Consider the following 20,851-nt stretch of genomic DNA (forward strand, 5'->3'; position numbering starts at 1 on the left):
GCACACAATACTCCCAAGTGTGGTCTCAACATCATGTCCCTGCTCTTATATTCTATACCTCTAGAAATGAATGCCAACTTTGCATTCGCCTTCTTCACCACCGACTCAACCTGGAGGTTAACCTTTAGGGGATCCTGCACAAAGGCTCCCAAGTCCCTTTGCATCTCTGCATTTTGAATTCCCTCTCCATCTTAGTAATAGTCTGCCCATTTATTTCTTCCACCGAAGTGCATGACCATACACTTTCCAACATTGTATTTCTTTTGCCACTTCTTTGCCTATTCCCCTAAACTATCTAAGTCTCTCTGTTGGCTCAGACATTAATGCATGCAGTAAAAGGAGGAATATGCACACTGCTGTATCATGTTGCTCACATCATGTTTCTGGATGTCTTAGAGTTTCAATCAGTTTAAAATGCAAGCATTGTTTGATGAAATCCTACAGCACTAATGAAACAGCAATGAATAATAGTTTTGCCAATATACTTGCACTCTATAAATTAAAAATAATCAGTTATTAGTCAATTTGTTCAGGGAAGGATATTGGTCAAGATTCTGGGAGATTCCCAGCAACTTCCAGTGGATCTTTTGTCATAACCTGAATCTGGGATCACAATTTTAAATGATTTTGGCACCTCCCAATTGCACCAAGTGTTGGTTTGTGATATGAACATGACAGTTAGAACAAAAAACAATACAGCACTAAAAACAGGCCTTTTAGCCCACAATGTTGTGCTGAACCAAATAAATTAGTAATTATATGGCCAACTAAACTAATCTCTTCTGCCCTCACAATGTCCATATCCTTCTATTTACCTCACGTTCATGTGCCTATCTAAACGTTTCTTTAAAAGTCTCTAATGTTTCTGCCCCTACCACCACCACCACCACCACCCCAGACAGCACGTTCCAGGCACCCACTACTCTCTGTGTGCAAAAAAAACCAAAAACAACAAACAAACTTGCTCCTCACATCTCCTTTGTGAAATCACCTCCTCTCACCTTAAATGCATACCCTCTAACTCAATATCAGCAAGACCAAAGAGCTGATTGTTGACTTCAGGAAGAGGAAACCAGAGGTTCTTGAGCCAGTTCTCCTCGGAGGATCAGAGGTGGACAGGGTTATCGACTTTATTTCCAGTGTTATCATTTTGAAGGACCCGTCTTGGGCGCAGCACGCAAGTGAAATTAAGAAAAAAAACACAACAGTGCCTCTACTTCCTTAGGAGTTTGCAAAGATTCAACAAGATGTCTAAAACTTTGACAAACTTCTACAGATGTATGGTGGAGAGTATATTGACTGGCTGCATCACAGCCTCGTATGGAAACACCAATGCCCTTGAACGGAAAATCCTACAAAAAGTAGCAGAAATGGCACAGTCCATCACACCCTCCTCAGCATTGAGCACGTCTACATGAAGCGTTGTTGCAGGAAAACAGCATCCATCGCCCAGGTCATGCACTCTTCTTACTGCTGCCATCAGAGAAAAAGTACAGGAGCCTCAGAAACAGTTATTACCCTTCAACCATCAGGTTCTTGAACCAAAGGGATAATTTTGCTCATCTTCACTTGCCTCATCACTGAAATTTTCCCACAACTTATGGACTCACTTTCAAGGACCCTTTATCTCTTGTTCTTGATATTTATTGCTTATTATTTTATTCTAATTATTATTATTATTATTATTTCTTCTTCTTTCTTTTTGTATTTGCACAGTTTGTTGTCTTTTGCACACTGGTTCTACGCCCAGATGGTGTGTTCTTTCATTGATTCTGTTATGGTTATTGGATTTATTGAGTATGCCCACAAGAAAATGAATCTCAGGGTTGTATATGGTGACTCAAACGTACTTTGATAATAAATTTACTTTGAACTTTAAATATACCTAATGATTTGGCCTTCATCGCCGTCTTGTCGCAATGAATTACATAGATTCACTGCCGTCAGGCTAAAGAAATTCCTTCTCACCTGTTGTAAAGGGACATCCCTCTGTTATGAGGCCGTGCTCTCTGGTCCTAGTTTTCCCCCACTCTAGGAAACATACTGTGTGGTATTTTATTGTAAAACCAGGTGATGGACGGGAGTTGTAGTGTAATCAGCTGCTGAGATGGGTTGAAGGAACCAGCAAGTTGGAGTACTGGATCATGTAATGCAACGCTGTTTCACTTTGGGAGTATCCGGTGGTAACAGGAATAAGAAGCACTGTTACACAGGGTTGATTGCAAAGAAATGAACACACTTTGGTTGTTATTCTCCTGCATGTACCTTTGTTTGGTTTTGGTCATGTTCCTTCATGCATATTTATCTTGTCTCGTTTTTTGTAATCTGTTTGAGCTCCTCATTCCGATGACACAATGTGGAGAAGGGCTACAGGTGCATGGATATACCACCAACTGCAAGTTTCCTTCCACGTTGCATGTCCCTGTGTTTTTTTCATTGTTGGTGGGTTTAAATCCTGCAATTCTTCCTCCAACAGCCATAGTCATACAGCATGGAAAGACATCATATGGCTCAGTATGATCCATGCCAGCTTCCACCACTCTTTGCCTCCTGTTATCAAACCAGTTTTGTGTCCAATTGTCCAGTTCACCTTGGTTCCCTTGTGCCTTAACCTGAGCAACAGTAGCACAGCGGTTAGCGTAATGCGTTACAGTGATAGCTGTAAGATCAGGGTTCAGTCCCTGCCGTAAGCAGTTGGTACGCTTACTCAGTAACTGTGTGGATTTCCTCCACGTGCTCTGGTTTCCTCCCGCATTCCAAAGGTGTACAGGTTAGGATTGGTAAGTTCTGGACATACTTCGTAGGTGCTGGAAGCACAATGACACTTGAGGGTTACCCTCAGCACATCTTGGATAATAGTGCATTTTACTGTATGTTTTGATGTGTATGTGACGAATAAAGATAATATTTTGTGTCTTTTAAAAAACCTACCCCGTGGAACCATGTCAAATGCATCGAGATAATATCTACTGCCCTGTTGTCATTGATCTTAATTAGGATGATAGTGATCTGAAGAAGTGAGTGTTAATTTATTTTTGTTAGATGGCCATGTATTTGCAGTTACTCCTAATTAGATCTGAAATATTATTGACCTTATAAACTTATTGAGTTTTCATATGAATAAGCGAGAGAAAGGTGTGCATACAAATGTGAATATGGTATGTATCTCCCCTGTGTAAAGAAACTGAGGAGCTTCCCTTTTGTACCTGCAGATTCTGACAGTCAGAATGATGATGCTGGATTTGGAAATGAAGACGACGTACTTCCCTGCTCTGATGGATTTGAGGACTTCAATTGCTTTGAGGCAAGTATATGATCAATTGCCACTGGAAGTTATCACCTTCAGGACTTGACTTGTTTAAATGATTCTCAGTAGTTCACTTAGTAACTGCACGACAACTAAAATTGACCAATGTAGCAGCAAAGCTTTGTCTTTGATCTCTGAGGTCAGCTTGGCACAGCCTGTACTTGTTTGGAAGAGTTACCATTTTCACCAAATCAAATTGTTCAATTCAGTCATCACTGAGGAGCTATTGCAGTGTTGCAGTGGGCATACTTTTAAAGAGATGTTAATTGTAGGTCTTCTCTGTATATAATGACTGTTAAAGTGAAAAGATTGACAGGAAGAAGTTGCTTCCGTTAGTGTTTTAAAGTATAATGTGGATGAGTACTGGTGGCGAGGTAACTGTTCCACTGGTTTAGCTTTATCAAAACATTCTATCTAATTGTCCGTGCATTTGATGGAATGTGCTTCCTATCCTGGTACTCTGTGTCATACACCACCGAACGGCTTCCTATACCGGTACTCTGTGTCATACACCACCAAATGGCTTCCTATCCTGGTACTCTGTGTCATACACCACCAAACGGCTTCCTATCCCGGTACTCTGTGTCATACACCACCGACCGGCTTCCTATCCCAGTACTCCGTGCGGTACACCACCGAACGGCTTCCTATCTCAGTACTCTGTGCCATACACCACCCATCAGCTCCCTGTCCCGGTACTCTGTGTCATACACCAACCAACAGCTTCCTGTCCTGGTACTCTGTGTCATACACCACCGTAAGCACAAAATAATATGCAGATGCTGCGATCAAAGCAACACTTTCAGTACGCTGGATGAACTCAGCAGGTCGGGCAGTATCAGTTAGAAACGGCGAGTCGACGTTTCGAGCCAGAACCCTTCGTCAGGACTGAAGAATGAAGGATGGGGAACGATTTGAAGAATGCTTGTAGCTTGAGTTGAAAGACCAATAATTTGAAAGGCAAAGGGGTGGGGGAGGGGAAGCATTGACATCATAGCCCTGAAAACAATGGGTAGTAGAAGAAGGGGGCGGAACCATGAGGGAGCTGGGGGAGGGGGTAGAGTATCAACTCCGGAGACTTTCCATCCTCAGCGGCTAAACTCATTATTCCCACACCCCGTACCGCTCGGTTTTACCTCCTCCCCAAGATCCACAAGCCTGACTGTCCTGGCAGACCCATAGTTTCTGCCTGCTCCTGTCCCACTGAACTTGTATCTGCCTACCTGGACTCCATTTTGTCACCCATAGTACAATCCCTCCCCACCTACATCTGGGATACATCCCATGCCCTCCACCTCTTCAATAACTTCCAATTCCCCGGTCCCAACCGCTACATTTTTACTATGGATGTCCAATCCTTATACAACTCCATTCCCCATCAAGAAGGCCTCAAAGCCCTCCACTACCTCCTGGATACCAGACCTCACCAGTTCCCCACCACCACTACCCTCCTCCAGTTGGCGGAACTGGTTCTCACACTTAATAACTTTTTTGGCTCTTCCCACTTTCTTCAGACTAAGGGTGTAGCTATGGGGACTCGCATAGGACCCAGCTACGCCTGCCTCTTCGTGGGTTATATGGAACAGTCTGTGCTCCAAACCTATTCTGGTACTGCTCCCCAACTTTTCCTTAGGTACATTGATGCTGCTTCCTGCATCCATGCTGAGCTCGCCAATTTCATCGACTTTACTTCAAACTTCCACCCAGCCCTCAAATTCACTTGGTCTATCTCGGACACTTCTCTCCCCTTTCTCGATCTCTCGATCTCCATCTCTGGAGACAGACTGTCCACTGACATCTTCTACAAGCCCACTGACTCTCATAACCACCTCAACTATACCTCTCCCACCCCGCCACATGCAAAAATGCCATTCCCTATTCCCATTTCCTCCGTCTCTGCCGCATCTGCTCCAAGGATGAGGCTTTCCGTTCCAGGACATTTCAAATGTCCTCTTTCTTTAAGGATTGTGGTTTCCCTTCTTCCGTCATCAATGATGCTCTCACCCGCATCTCCTCCATTTCCCGCACTTCGGCTCTCACCCCATCCTCCCGCCACCACAACAGGGACAGAGTTCCCCTTGTCCTCACCTACCACCCCACCAGCCTCCGGATACAGCACATTATCCTCCGCAACTTCCGCCACCTTCAACAGGACCCCACCACTAAGCACATCTTTCCCTCTCCACCCCTCTCTGCTTTCCACAGGGATCGGTCCCTCCGCGACTCCCTCGTCCACACGTCCCTCCCCACTGATCTCCCACCTGGCACTTATCCCTGTAAGCGTAAGTGCTACACCTGTCCCTACACCTCATCTCTTGCAACCATTCAGGGCCCCAAACAGTCCTTCCAGGTGAGACAACACTTCACTTGTGAGTCTGCTGGGGTCATCTATTGCATCCGGTGCTCCCGGTGCGGCCTCCTCTACATCGGTGAAACCCGACACAGATTGGGGGACCGCTTCGTCGAGCACCTCCACTCCGTCCGCCACAACAGACAGGATCTCCCAGTAGCCACCCACTTCAACTCTGCTTCCTATTCCCATTCAGATATGTCCATACATGGCCTCCTCTACTGCCATGATGAGGCTAAACTCAGGTTGGAGGAGCAACACCTCATATACTGTCTAGGTAGTCTCCAGCCCCTTGGTATGAACATAGAATTCTCCAGCTTCCAGTAATTCCCTCCCCCTCCCTACCTCTATTCCTATTTCACTCTGCCCCCTCCCCCAACTTCCTCATGGTTCCGCCTCCTTCTTCTACTACCCATTGTTTTCAGGGCTATGACGTCAATGCTTCCCCTCCCCCACCCCTTTGTCTTTCAACTGAAGCTACAAGCATTCTTCAGATTCTTCCCCCGTCTTCCATTCTTCAGTCCTGACGAAGGGTTCTGGCCCGAAACGTCGACTCATCATTTCTAACTGATGCTGCCCGACCTGCTGAGTTCATCCAGCGTACTGAAAGTGTCGTACACCACCGAACGGCTTCCCATCCCAGTACTCCGTGTCATACACCTCCGGCCAGCTTCCTATCCCGGTACTCTGTGCTTATTTCATTCTTTCTTTGATTGTATATTGGACCTGTTTAGCATCATGCCAGCAGCGCTGACTTGTTTTGGAGCCGTTGAACTTCTAAGTGGTCATGAGGATGTACCCTTGGATTTAAAATAGCAGTGAGCAGTGTGCAGCCAGCACAATTCTAGACAAGGAGTTCTCAGTAAGTCTCACTGGAGTTAAGAAGAAACCTACCAATTTTTAAAAGGGCTAGATAGAATGGACGTGGAGAGGATGTTTCCAATAGGGGAAGAGTCTAGGACCAGAGGGCAGAGCCTTAAAATAGAAGAATATTCATTTAGAACAGAGAGGAGGAGGAATTTCTTTAGCCAGAAGGTGGTGAATCCGAGAGATTAATTTCCACAGATAGCTGTGGAGGTCAAGTCATCGGGTATATAGAGGGAGTACAAAGAAGGTTCACCAGATTGATTCCTGGGATGGCAGGACTTTCATATGATGAAAGACTGGATGAACTAGGAGTCCTGACGAAGGGTCTCGGCCTGAAACATCGACTGCACCTCTTCCTAGAGATGCTGCCTGGCCTGCTGCGTTCACCAGCAACCTTGATGTGTGTTGCTTGAATTTCCAGCATCTGCAGAATTCCTGTTGTTAGGCTTATACTCGTTGGAATTTAGAAGATTGAGGGGGAATCTGATTGAAACGTATAAAATCCTAAAGGGATTGGACAGGCTAGATGCAGGAAGATTGTTCCCGATGTTGGGGAAGTCCAGAACGGGGAGTCACAGTTTGAGGATAAAGGGGAAGCCTTTTAGGACCGAGATTGGGAAAAACTTCTTCACACAGAGAGTGGTGAATCTGTGGAATTCTCTGCCACAGGAAACAGTTGAGGCCGGTTCATTGGCTATATTTAAGAGGGAGTTAGATATGGCCCTTGTGGCTAGGGGGATCAGAGGGTATGGAGGGAAGGCTGGTGCAGGGTTCTGAGTTGGATGATCAGCCATGATCATACTGAATGGCGGTGCAGGCTCGAAGGGCCGAATGGCCTACTCCTGCACCTATTTTCTATGTTTCTATATATAAAACAGAGGTTGATTGATTCTTGATTAGTCAGGGTGTCAAAGGTTGTGGTGAGAAGGCAGCAGACTGGGGCTGAGGGGGATAATAAATTGGCCATGATGGAGTGGCAGAGCAGACTAGATGAGCTGAATGGCCTAGTTCTGCTCCCATCTCTTATGATCTTTTGGATTTTGCCTTCCACTGATGCCTCTGTAGCATTGGATCACACATGTCTTGGTGTTCAGAGGCTGGTATTGGGTGGGTGATTTGAGGGGTGCAACCTGCACCCTGTCTGGCCAGATGAACCTTTTCTTTTTTACTATGAATAGTTTCTCCAAATTCCTCTTCATTAAATGTCTGCTTCCCGAACTTCTCTGGGAGGTTATTAGTATACCTTCAATGAAGACAGAACCAAGTAATTGTTTGGTGCTCTGCCAAATCTTATTATAAATTCCTATTTTATCTTATAACTACAAAGAGTCTTACCTACATTTGTCTGTACTAATCCTTTTCGAATATGAAACCTATAAGTAAATCTTTCACCTTCCTGGCATCTCCTAGCTTCTTACTTCAGCTGATCCCTTCTTACTCCCCACCCACCTGGCTTCACCTATCACCTTCTTGCCTGTCTTCCTTCCCCTCAACCCCAACACCTTTTGCTGACATCTTCTCCCTTTCTATCCAGTCCTGATGAAGGATGTTAGCCTGAAATTTCAATTGTTTATTCCTCACCCTAGATGCTGCCTGACCTGCTGACTCACTCCAGCATTTTGTGTGTTGCTTTTTCATATTTCTTGCAAGATTTCTTGACTACACTTTTGTTTTTCTCTGACATGCGCTACACTTCCAACAGGTCTGAGCTGACCCTAACCCATGATACAAAGTATAATGGTATACCAACCGGGTCAGGTCACAGATCTCTCAGTGGGCGAGCATCTGGGGGGCGGTGACCACCGCTCCCTGGCCTTTAGCATTATCATGGAAAAGGATAGATTCAGAGAGGACAGGAAAATTTTTAATTGGGGAAGGGCAAATTATGAGGCTATAAGGCTAGAACTTGCGGGTGGGAATTGGGATGATTTTTTTGCAGGGTATTCGGTATTCACCAATGAGAGGGAACTTGATGACAGTGAGGAAAATATGAGTGAGGTTGATGTTCTGGAGCATGTTGATATTAAGGGAGAGGAAGTGTTGGAGTTGTTAAAATACATTAGGACGGATAAGTCCCTGGGGCCTGACGGAATATTCCCCAGGCTGCTCCACGAGGCGAGGGAAGAGATTGCTGAGTCTCTGGCTAGGATCTTTATGTCCTCGTTGTCCACAGGAATGGTATCGGAGGATTGGAGGGAGGCGAATATTGTTGCCTTGTTCAAAAAAGATAGTAGGGATAGTCCGGGTAATTATAGACCAGTGAGCCTTACGTCTGTGGTGGGAAAGCTGTTGGAAAAGATTCTTAGAGATAGGATCTGTGGGCATTTAGCGAAACATGGTCTGATCAGGGACAGTCAGCATGGCTTTGTGAAGGGCAGATCGTGCCTAACAAGCTTGATAGAGTTCTTTGAGGAGGTGACCAGGCATATAGATGAGGGTAGTGCAGTGGATGTGACCTACATGGATTTTAGTAAGGCATTTGACAAGGTTCCACACAGTAGGCTTATTCAGAAAGTCAGAAGGCATGGGATCCAGGGAAGTTTGGCCAAGTGGATTAAGAATTGGCTCGCCTGCAGAAAGCAAAGGGTCGTGGCAGAGGGAGTACATTTGGATTGGAAGGTTGGGACTAGTGGTGTCCCACAAAGATCGGTTCTGGGACCTTTACTTTTCATGATTTTTATTAACGACCTGGATATTGGGGTAGAAGGGTGGGTTGGCAAGTTTGCAGACGACACAAAGGTTGGTGGTGTTGTAGGTAGTGTAGAGGATTGTCGAAGATTGCAGAGAGACATTGATAGGATGCAGAAGTGAGCTGAGAAATGGCAGATGGAGTTCAACCCGGAAAAGTGTGAGGTGGTACAGTTTGGAAGGACAAACTCCAAGTCAGAGTACAAAGTAAATGGCAGGATACTTGGTAGTGTGGAGGAGCAGAGGGATCTGGGGGTACATGTCCACAGATCCCTGAAAGTTGCCTCACAGGTAGATAGGGTAGTTAAGAAACCTTTCATAAGTCGAGGGATAGAGTTTAAGAGTTGTGAGGTAATGATGCAGCTCTATAAAACTCTGGTTAGGCCACACTTGGAGTACTGTGTCCAGTTCTGGTCGCCTCACTATAGGAAGGATGTGGAAGCATTGGTAAGGGTACAGAGGAGATTTACCAGGATGCTACCTGGTTTAGAGAGTATGCATTATGATCAGAGATTAAGGTTTGTAGAGGAGGAGGATGAGAGGATACATGATAGAGGTATACAAGATATTAAGAGAAGTAGATGGAGTGGATAGCCAGCGCCTCTTCCCCAGGGCACCACTGCTCAATACAAGAGGACATGGCTTTAAGGTAAGGGATGGGAAGTTCAAGGGGGATATTAGAGGAAGGTTTTTTATTCAGAGAGTGGTTGGTGCGTGGAATGCACTGCCTGAGTCAGTGGTGGAGGCAGACACACGAGTGAAATTTAAGAGACTACTAGACAAGTATATGGAGGAATTTAAGGTGGGGGCTTATATGGGAGGCAGGGTTTGAGGGTCGGCACAACATTGTGGGCCAAAGGGCCTGTACTGTGCTGTACTATTCTATATTAATACAGAATACTTCGGGAATTGATGGGGTCTTTGCGTGGGCATTTAATGGCAAAATTGCTTCCATCCAGCCGGTTAAAGCACTTTGGTGACTTGAAATGGCATCTCAATCTCCATTTACTGATTATGACTTAAACCTGTGACCCACAGGCGTTGTTGCCCTTGAGGCTAGTTTGTTTGTACAGGAACCTCTGGCGACGCTGCCTCTACTTGCACTAACAATTCCTGCTCAGCTAATTTCCTGTATTTGCAAAGCAGCGCGGCTGCGATTCAGGTGATATTTTGTAAGATAATAACCTGCCTTCACTTTCTATTCAGCCATTTTCATCAGAATCAGGCTTATTATAACTGACACATGTCATGGAATTTATTCTTTTGTGACAGCAGTACTTTGCAGTACATAAAATATACTATAAATTACAATAAGATACATTATTATTTATAAGTGTATGTGTATGTATTCTATGTGTATGTGTGTGTATAATATATGTATGTATCTAAAAATATGGCTCGGAGGGCCTATTTTGTGCTGTATCTCAATAACTAGAGACATAGGCATCCGTTAGTCTCGTGAGACCATGGATTTGCACCTTGGAAGGTTTCCAGGGCGCAGGCCTGGGCAAGGTTGTATGGAAGACCGGCAGTTGCCCGTGCTGTAAGTCTCCTCTCTCCACACCACCGATGTTGTCCAAGGGAAGGGCATTAGGGCCAATCCAGCTTGGCACCGGTGTCATTGCAGAGCAATGTGTGGTTAAGGACACAACATACTGCCTCAGCTGAGGCTCGAACTAGCGACCTTCAGATCACTAGACCAACGCCTTAACCACTTGGCCACGCGCCAACACCATAACTAGATAAACTTTCGGAAATCTGATGGCAGAGGGGGAGAAGCTTTTCCCAAAACACTGAGTGTGTGTCTTCAGGCTCCGGTACCTCCTCCCTGGTGGTAGCAGTGCACCTCTGAACAATAACAATAAAGGCAATTGAGGCTCAGCAGCACAAAAACAGCTTTTATAATCATGTTCATTCCTAAAGAAGTGAATGAAGGTTTAAGCATGTGGTTTGCAGAGGTACAAGACATATATGGCTAGCCTGAGGGAAAAGCCACCAATCTACACCGCTAAAATGTACTGGTGATGTGGAGGGTAGATTGCTGCTGTCCTGGCCTTGAGGGTACACTGTGGGACCATTCGATTGTCTAGTTAATTATCGCATGCACAAGTGATTGGATGCATGGGAGCAATGGAAAAGCTTACTAGCAGCAGTATTACAGGCAAATAGCAACATATAAGCAGCATTCAGAAGAAAAACATAAATTAGACACAATTTTTATCAGAAAGAACATAATTAGAACAAAAAGAACAATTTATTTTAGTACAAAGTGTTGCTAAGCTGAAATGATGAGGGATTTAGTTGGTTTAAAATTCAAATGATAACTGTTTATGAAGTTTGTGGTGTGGGACTTCAGGCCTCTTGCCCAATGTTAAATGTGAAAAGATGGCATGGCTTGCATGGTGGGGATAGTTCATGGAAATTGCCATCTTGAGCCAGGCAGTGCCTTCTGTAGATACTGCCAGATGGAATACAGTGTTGGGAAATGTTTGATAATGAACTTTGGTAAAAGGAACAATAATGCAGACTATTATCTATATGGGGAGCAAGTTCAAACATCAGAGTTGCAGAGGGACTTGGGAGTCCTTGTACAAGACTCCCAAAAGGTAAATTCACAGGTTGAGTTTGTGGTAAAGGCAGCAAATGCAATGTTTGCATTTATTTCAAGGGGAATAGAATATAAAAGCAAGAAGATAATGCTGAGTCTTTAGAAGACACTAGTCAGGCTGCACTTGGAGTATTGTGAATAGTTTTGGGCCCCATATTTCAGAAAGGATGTGTTGAAATTGGAGAGAGTCCAGACGAGGTTCACGAGGATGATTCCAGGAATGAAGGGGTTAACACACGAGCGTTTTTGCAGCTTTGGGCCTGTACTCACTGGAATTTAGAAGAATGTGAAGGGGATCTCATTGAAACCTACCGAATATTGATAGGACTAAATAGGATGGATGCGGAGAGGATGTTTTCTATGATGGGGTTATCCAGAACTAGAGGGCACAGCCTTAAAATTGAGAGGCGATCTTTTAGAACAGAGGTAAGGAGGAATTGTTTTAGCCAGAGAGTAGTGAATCTGTGGAACGCTCTGCTACAGACTGCGGTGGAGGCCAAGTCTGTGGGTATATTTAAGGTGGCAGTTGATAGTTTCTTAATCAGTCAGGGCATCAAAGGATATGGCGAGAAGGCAGATGGATGGGGTTGAGTAAGATCCAGGATAAGCCATGATGGTATGGCGGAGCAAACTTGATGGGCTGAATGGCCTAATTCTGCTCCTATGCCTTATGGTCTAAGCTGAGCCTCTTTAATGTCCTAAGAAAGTAAAGATGCTGTTGCACTTTCTTTGTGATTGCATGTCTGTGCTGGGCTCATGTGAGGTGCAGAGTGGGTTTGTTGGTCGGGTTACCATACAGACAAAGCTGTTTTGCACGTCTGAACTTGGATTGCTTTTAATAATTGCTGTTATTGTTCAGAGGTGCATTGCATTTCTGAAATTACTATGAAACTGATAGTGTTGTTGTTCCAGGAAAGGTTTTAAACAAATAATTAAGATGGATACTCCCAAATGTAGTCCCATTTGGACCCCATGAGATGATGACAGTTGTCCTTTAGTCTGACATTTAGATATTTGTGCCTGCAATTTCTGGATCACAGAGTAACAGATAGCCTTGCTACACGATAGCATACAGTTAGCGTAACACTATCATAGAGCCAGGGACCTGGGTTTCGTTCCACCGTTACCTTGAAGGAGTTGTAAGTTCTCCCCATAACTGCGTGAAGTTCCTCCGGGTGCTCCGGTTTCCTTCCACGTTCCAAAGACGTACGAATTAGGTTACATGGTCACATTGGAATTGGGTGGTGCAGACTCCTTGGGCCAGAAGGGCTGTACCGCTAAATTAAATGAAATGTTAATAAACTGAGCTTTTAAGGAAGTAGCTCAGAGAAGAGCCTTTTCTTTTAATTAATTTCCAGATTTGTGTGTCATTATGTTCAGTGTTTATTGATCTTCCCCAAAATGCAGTTGAGAAAGCGATGAGCTGCCACCATGAATTTTTGTGGTGGTTCTGGTGAAATGCTGTTGGCTTCTCTGATGATGAAAACTCCACTGATGCGGTGTGAGGCTCCCTTGGTAATACTTCCTAATAGATCTCAAACTTTGTAATTACATAAGACAAATATAGCTACATTGTGAAGCCAAGTTGCTTTACCTTAAAACTCTTCATTTGCCACACTGAAGAAGTTGTCTATTCCCAGGGCAGTAATAGCTAATGAGAAGCATAACTTTCAGGTGATTGGAGGGAAGTATGGGGTGAATGTCAGAGGTAAGTTTTTGTTAACACAGAGAGTGGTAGGTTTGTGGAATGCATACACCAGGGGTGGTGGTAGAGGCAGATACATTAAGGAAATTTAAGAGGCTCTTAGATAGGCACATGGATGATAGAAAAATGAAGGGCTTTGTGGGAGGAAAGGGTTAGATTGACCTTAGAGTTAAAATGGCAGCACAACATTGTGGCTGAAAGGCCTGGACTGTGCTATGTTCTACATCTCTTGTTGTTGCCCCTTCACAGCTTGTTCATAAGATTAAGTTGTGTTATTTCTTTGTCCTTCCCATCACAAACCTGCTGTCATTAAAAACTTTGCCGGAGGGCCTTATGTTTGCCTGAATTGTATTGAGTTCAGATGCCTTTCCAGTGAGCTGAGCATAAAAATCAGGCAGGGGTGTTATCTTTCAGAAATTATATTAACCTGGGATGCAATTAAAAATACTGTGGCCAAATGTTATCATGCAATCAACATCATTCAGCAGGTTAGCAAATTATTACTGGTTTGTGGGAGCTAGCTGTGTACAAATTAGCATTCCCACTCCCAACAATGTAACTGTGACTGCGTAGCAATAGGTACCTCCTAGTCTGCATTTGATATTGTAACTTTGGAGGCAGTCCAATAGAGATTTATCAGGTGTATTCCCATAATTGAGAGGATCATCCACTAACCCGTCCCTCTACACCCCCCCAACCACCACTAAGTATCATTTCCTGTCAGAGTCACCTTAGGTACAGACACTGTATTTATATGTCTTATGTATTTATATTTATTGTGTTTTTTAATTATTTGTGTTCTTTATCTTATTGTGTTTTTTCATGCTGCATCAGATCTGGAGTAGCAATTCATTTGTTCTTTGCGTAACGTTCCGTTGTATTGACTCGTGTATGTCTAGGGGAAATCCCGCCCAGCACCTGCTTCAACACTCCCCTCAGGGTCAGTTGCCGCCCGAATCAATCCCAAACATCAATCATCAGCCAGCACACCCAGTAAATTTTAACAAGTACACTTTATAGATATTACTAATTCTATGACATTAATATGAATTTGATACAGAGAGGAAAGTAATGACAAAAAAAGGCGCCAAGACTTATCAAAGTCCAAGTTCTACCCATTTAGGAATGGATAGTGTATCCTGGTCAAGTAACCAAAATTTCATGTGTGGAATATTAATTGCCCAATAAGAAGTTCAAGTTTAAAAGCAGGAAACATGAGAAGATTTCCCCATATCTACATAGCATTGTCCTACTGAGATTATTAAATGATAGAGAATGTTCTATAGTTCTCGAATTTTGCCTGTAGGGAAATAGTATTGTTCATATCAAATAGTTTGTTCATTTCAATTGTAAATCATTAGGGCTGCACCTCTAATCTCTGGGGAAGTTGAACGCCCAGTGTCTATGAATTGACAAGATGGCCTTTCCTGGGGTTAGAGTGTGGGTGGGAGGGATGAACTGTTTTGCTGTGGTTGCTTCGTCACGGAGTATGTGCTGCTTTGTTGTGTGCTGTGTTGCTCTGACGAGCATTGTGGGCACACCACATTGATGCCAGAATGTGTGCCAGCACTTGCAGGCAGCCCCAGCACCTAGCACGTCCTTCGGTGTGTTGGTTGTTGAACCAAACAGTGCCTTTCGCTGTATGTTTTGATGTATGTGTGATAAATAAATTTAGATCTGAACTCTGTTTGGCATCAGTGGCAGACTAGCCTGCCTATGAGTTTTGCATTGTAGATGATCAATATTCGAACATTACATCTAGCATAGACGATATGAGCCAAATGGGCTGTTTCTTTGCTGCAGGGCTCTTTTCGGGGTGTGGGTTCAGGTGGCAAGGCCCAACATTGATTTTTCATCCTAGTGTCTCTAATACAATCAATTCAACTGTCTGGCACATCAGCGGGCAGCTGAAGGTCATCATACTAGTACTGGACATTGACCATGTAGACCCTTGGCCTGGGAATAACAAGCAGTTTCATTCCCAGATACTGTTACTGAACCCTTCCTGGGCTACTTTTATCAAAATGTATTCTCTGATTTTGAAACATAAACTGAATTTGCATCCCCAGATTTCTGAGGTGAGACTTAAATGTATTAGTCTAATTTGGGTTGTTAGTCTGATTTAAAATACCTAATACCCTGCTCTGTGTATAAAGTGTTGCTGGGTGAGGTATGCAAAGGGATTAGAGTGGTGCAGATCAGTTCTGGGTGGGTTTTCAGATGTTGTCTTGTGTCTCAATTGGTACTTTTGATGGGGAAATCTAGGATAAACCGTATTTGCAGAGGGTCCAGAGATGGTTCACGAAAGAGATTCTGGGAATGAAAGGGTTAACTAAAGTATGAGGAGCATTTAGCTCTGGGCTTGTACTCACTAGAGTTTAGAAGAATAAGGGGGGATCGTGTGAAACCCATTGAGTATTAAAAGCCCTGGATAGAGTGGATGTGGAGAGGATGTTTCCTATAGTGGGGGAGTCTAGGACTAGAGGGCACAACCTCCGAATATAGGGACATCCCTTTGGAACAGCGGTAAAGAGAAATTTCTTTAGCCAGAGGATGGTGAATCTGGAATCATTGCCATAGGTGACTGTGGAGGCCAAGTCTTTGAGTATATTTAAAGCAGAGGTTGATAGGTTCTTGATTAGTCAGGGTGGCAAAGGTTACAGGGAGAAGGCAGAAGAATGGTGTTGAGAGGGATAATACATCAGCCATGATGGAATGGCAGAGCAGACTCGATAGGCTGAATGGCTTGATTCTGCTCCTATGTCTTATGGTATTAATACTTCCAGTTTTGAAGCTCTGGAGGTGATGGGGTAGTGAGTGGGTAAGTGGATCTAGTGAAGACAATCGAACAGTGACACTCGGGCCAAGTAAAAACAGACCAGTGTTGTTGGTGAATAACTTTTCTTCAAAATAAAATGACCACCTGCGCAGGATGCTGGTATAGATCTTTGGAATCATTTAACCAGCACCTGAATGCTGTCTGGGGTCATTGTAGATGGAAAAATACTGTCGGGCCAAAGTGGCCTCCTTAGGACGTAACACACATAAAAGTTGCTGGTGAACGCAGCAGGCCAGGCAGCATCTCTAGGAAGAGGTACAGTCGGCTGTGCTCCTGATGTGGCCTTCTATATATTGGCGAGACCCGACGCAGACTGGGAGACCGCTTTGCTGAACCCCTATGCTCTGTCTGCCAGAGAAAGCAGGATCTCCCAGTGGCCACACATTTTAATTCCACATCCCATTCCTATTCTGACATGTCTATCCATGGCCTCCTCTACTGTAAAGATGAAGCCACACTCAGGTTGGAGAAACAACACCTTATATTCCATCTGGGTAGCCTCCAACCTGATGGCATGAACATCGACTTCTCTAACTTCCGCTAATGCCCCACCTCCCCCTCGTACCCCATCCGTTACTTATGTTTATGCACACATTCTTTCTCTCACTCTCCTTTTTCTCCCTCTGTCCCTCTGACTATACCCCTTGCCCATCCTCTGGGTTCCCCCCCCCCACCTTGTCTTTCTCCCCGGACCTCCTGTCCCATGATCCTCTCGTATCCCTTTTGCCTCTCACCTGTCCAGCTCTTGGCTCCATCCCTCCCCCTCCTGTCTTCTCCTATCATTTTGGATCTCACACTCCCCCTCCAACTTTCAAATCTCTTACTAACTCTTCCTTCAGTTAGTCCTGACGAAGGATCTCGGCCTGAAACATCGACTGTACCTCTTCCTAGAGATGCTGCCTGGCCTGCTGCGTTCACCAGCAACTTTTATGTGTGTTGCTTGAATTTCCAGCATCTGCAGAATTCCTGTTGTTTCTGTTCCTTAGGATGTAGTTATTTTGCCAGTGTCATACGGTACAACATATTGTAATGACTCTTGGAGTGATCCAAGATCTGCCTGGGCAACTAGTGTCAAATTTTAAATACCTAAGCCTGTATGTTTCTGATGCGGGTGATGAAATCCTGTTTACACTGTCTACATTTCTGTACATCTATTCAAAATGGGGTGTGCTGAAGGGCATTGGTGGCATGGAAAATTTATTAGTGAGCCTCTGGAGAGCCACAAATCCCAAGTGGTATCCAGCCTAGAGCAAAGCTATGCTGTGTTTCAATCCAGTTTATAGTAACAAATCAACTGCAGTTGTGTGGAAATTGGTTACTGACAAGGCAAATGTGGAACAGAAAAGAGATGCCAGGGGTATAAAGTTAACTACAAATAGATAACTGGATAGAGACCTTGTCACAACAGGGACGAAATTTGTGCTTAATCACATTGCTGTTGTCTCCACTTGTTGGCATGCTTGTGTGTGATCTTACAGGCACCTTGGGAACAATTCCATAAAGTCAAACTTAAGAACCATATGGAAAATTACACACAAAATGCTGGAGGAACTCAGTAGGCCAGGCAGCTGCTGCGGGGTGGGGTGGGGGGGGGAAGAGAATAAACATTTGCCATTTTGGGCCATGACCCTTCATTGGGACTGGAAAGGAAAGGGGAAGAAGCCAGAATAAGAACGTAGGGGAAGGGGAGGAATACAAGCTGGCAGGTGATGGGGGGGAAGGTGGGTGGGTGGGGAATGGGGGATGAAGTGAGAAGCTGGCAGGTGATGGGGGGAAGGTGGGTGGGTGGGGAGTGGGGGATGAAGTGAGAAGCTGGCAGGTGATGGGGGGAAGGTGGGTGGGTGGGTGAGGAATGGGGGATGAAGTGAGAAGCTGGCAGGTGATGAGGGAAGGTGGGTGGGTGGGGAATGGGGGATGAACTGAGAAGCTGGCAGGTGACGGGGGATGGTGGGTGGGTGGGGAATGGGGGATGAAGTGAGAAGCTGGCAGGTGATGGGGGGAAGGTGGGTAGGTGGGGAATGGGGGATGAAGTGAGAAGCTGGCAGGTGATGGGGGAAGATGGGTGGGTGGGGAATGGGGGATGAAGTGAGAAGCTGGCAGGTGATGGGGGAAGATGGGTGGGTGGGGAATGGGGGATGAAGTGAGAAGCTGGCAGGTGATGGGGGGAAGGTGGGTGGGTGGGGAATCGGGGATGAAGTGAGAAGCTGGCAGGTGATGGGGCAGGTGGGTGGCTGGAGAATTGGGGATGAAGTGAGAAGCTGGCAGGTGACGGGGGAAGGTGGGTGAGTGGGGAATGGGGGATGAAGTGAGAAGCTGGCAGGTGATGGGGGAAGATGGGTGGGTGGGGAATGGGGGATGAAGTGAGAAGCTGGCAAGTGATGGGGGAAGGTGGGTGGGTGGGGAATGGGGGATGAAGTGAGATGCTGGCAGGTGATGGGGAAGGTGGGTGGGTGGGGAATGGGGGATGAACTGAGAAGCTGGCAGGTGACGGGGGATGGTGGGTGGGTGGGGAATGGGGGATGAAGTGAGAAGCTGGCAGGTGATGGGGGGAAGGTGGGTAGGTGGGGAATGGGGGATGAAGTGAGAAGCTGGCAGGTGATGGGGGAAGATGGGTGGGTGGGGAATGGGGGATGAAGTGAGAAGCTGGCAGGTGATGGGGGAAGATGGGTGGGTGGGGAATGGGGGATGAAGTGAGAAGCTGGCAGGTGATGGGGGGAAGGTGGGTGGGTGGGGAATCGGGGATGAAGTGAGAAGCTGGCAGGTGATGGGGCAGGTGGGTGGCTGGAGAATTGCGGATGAAGTGAGAAGCTGGCAGGTGACGGGGGAAGGTGGGTGAGTGGGGAATGGGGGATGAAGTGAGAAGCTGGCAGGTGATGGGGGAAGATGGGTGGGTGGGGAATGGGGGATGAAATGAGAAGCTGGCAGGTGATGGGGGAAGGTGGGTGGGTGGGGAATGGGGGATGAAGTGAGAAGCTGGCAGGTGATGGGGGAAGATGGGTGGGTGGGGAATGGGGGATGAAGTGAGATGCTGGCAGGTGATGGGGGAAGGTGGGTGGGTGGGGAATGGGGGATGAAGTGAGATGCTGGCAGGTGATGGGGAAGGTGGGTGGGTGGGGAATGGGGGATGAAGTGAGATGCTGGCAGGTGACGGGGGAAGGTGGGTGAGTGGGGAATGGGGGATGAAGTGAGAAGCTGGCAGGTGATGGGGGAAGATGGGTGGGTGGGGAATGGGGGATGAAGTGAGAAGCTGGCAGGTGATGGAAGGTGGGTGGGTGGGGAATGGGGGATGAAGTGAGAAGCTGGCAGGTGATGGGGGGCAGGTGGGTGGGTGGGGAATGGGGGATGAAGTGAGAAGCTGGCAGGTGATGGGGGAAGGTGGGTGGGTGGGGAATGGGGGATGAAGTGAGAAGCTGGCAGGTGACGGGGGAAGGTGGGTGGGGAGTGGGGGATGAAGTGAGAAGCTGGCAGGTGATGGGGGAAGGTGGGTGGGTGGGGAATGGGGGATGAAGTGAGAAGCTGGCAGGTGATGGGGGAAGGTGGGTGGGTGGGGAATGGGGGATGAAGTGAGAAGCTGGCAGGTGATGGGGGGCAGGTGGGTGGGTGGGGAATGGGGGATGAAGTGAGAAGCTGGCAGGTGATGGGGAAGGTGGGTGGGTGGGGAATGGGGGATGAAGTGAGAAGCTGGCAGGTGACGGGGGAAGGTGGGTGGGTGGGGAATGGGGGATGAAGTGAGAAGCTGGCAGGTGATCTGGCAGGTGATGGGGCAGGTGGGTGGCTGGAGAATTGGGGATGAAGTGAGAAGCTGGCAGGTGATGGGGGAAGGTGGGTGGGTGGGGAATGGGGGATGAAGTGAGAAGCTGGCAGGTGATGGGGGAAGGTGGGTGGGTGGGGAATGGGGGATGAAGTGAGATGCTGGCAGGTGATGGGGGAAGGTGGGTGGGTGGGGAATGGGGGATGAAGTGAGAAGCTGGCAGGTGATGGGGGAAGGTGGGTGGGTGGGGAATGGGGGATGAAGTGAGAAGCTGGCAGGTGATGGGGGCAGGTGGGTGGGTGGGGAATGGGGTTTGAAGTGAGAAGCTGGCAGGTGATGAGGAAGGTGGGTGGGGAATGGGGGATGAAGTGAGAAGCTGGCAGGTGATGGGGGAAGGTGGGTGGGTGGGGAATGGGGGATGAAGTGAGAAGCTGGCAGGTGATGGGGGAAGGTGGGTGGGTGGGGAATGGGGGATGAAGTGAGAAGCTGGCAGGTGATGGGGGAAGATGGGTGGGTGGGGAATGGGGGATGAAGTGAGAAGCTGGCAGGTGATGGGGGAAGATGGGTGGGTGGGGAATGGGGGATGAAGTGAGAAGCTGGCAGGTGATGGGGGGAAAAGGTAAAGATCTGAAGAAGTAGGAATCTGATAGGAGAGGAGAGTGGACCATGGAAGAAAAGGAAGGAGGAAGGGTACCAGAAGGAGGTGATGGGTAGGTGAGAAGAGAAGGGGTGAGAG

General features: G+C 46.6%; 1 protein-coding gene across 2 annotated transcripts in view; it reads left to right on the forward strand.

The window, feature by feature from the left end:
- rab11fip3 (RAB11 family interacting protein 3 (class II)) overlaps positions 1 to 20,851 on the forward strand; it is a 173,504-nt gene that overhangs the window by 68,975 nt on the left and 83,678 nt on the right. For both annotated transcript variants that reach the window (XM_063059483.1, XM_063059484.1), the window contains exon 3: positions 3,213 to 3,304. In XM_063059483.1, the coding sequence (XP_062915553.1) occupies positions 3,213 to 3,304 (92 nt within the window). The remainder of the gene's footprint in view (positions 1 to 3,212; positions 3,305 to 20,851) is intronic.

This window comes from Mobula hypostoma, chromosome 9, assembly GCF_963921235.1.
Source record: "Mobula hypostoma chromosome 9, sMobHyp1.1, whole genome shotgun sequence".
NCBI classification, from domain to species: Eukaryota; Metazoa; Chordata; class Chondrichthyes; order Myliobatiformes; family Myliobatidae; genus Mobula; species Mobula hypostoma.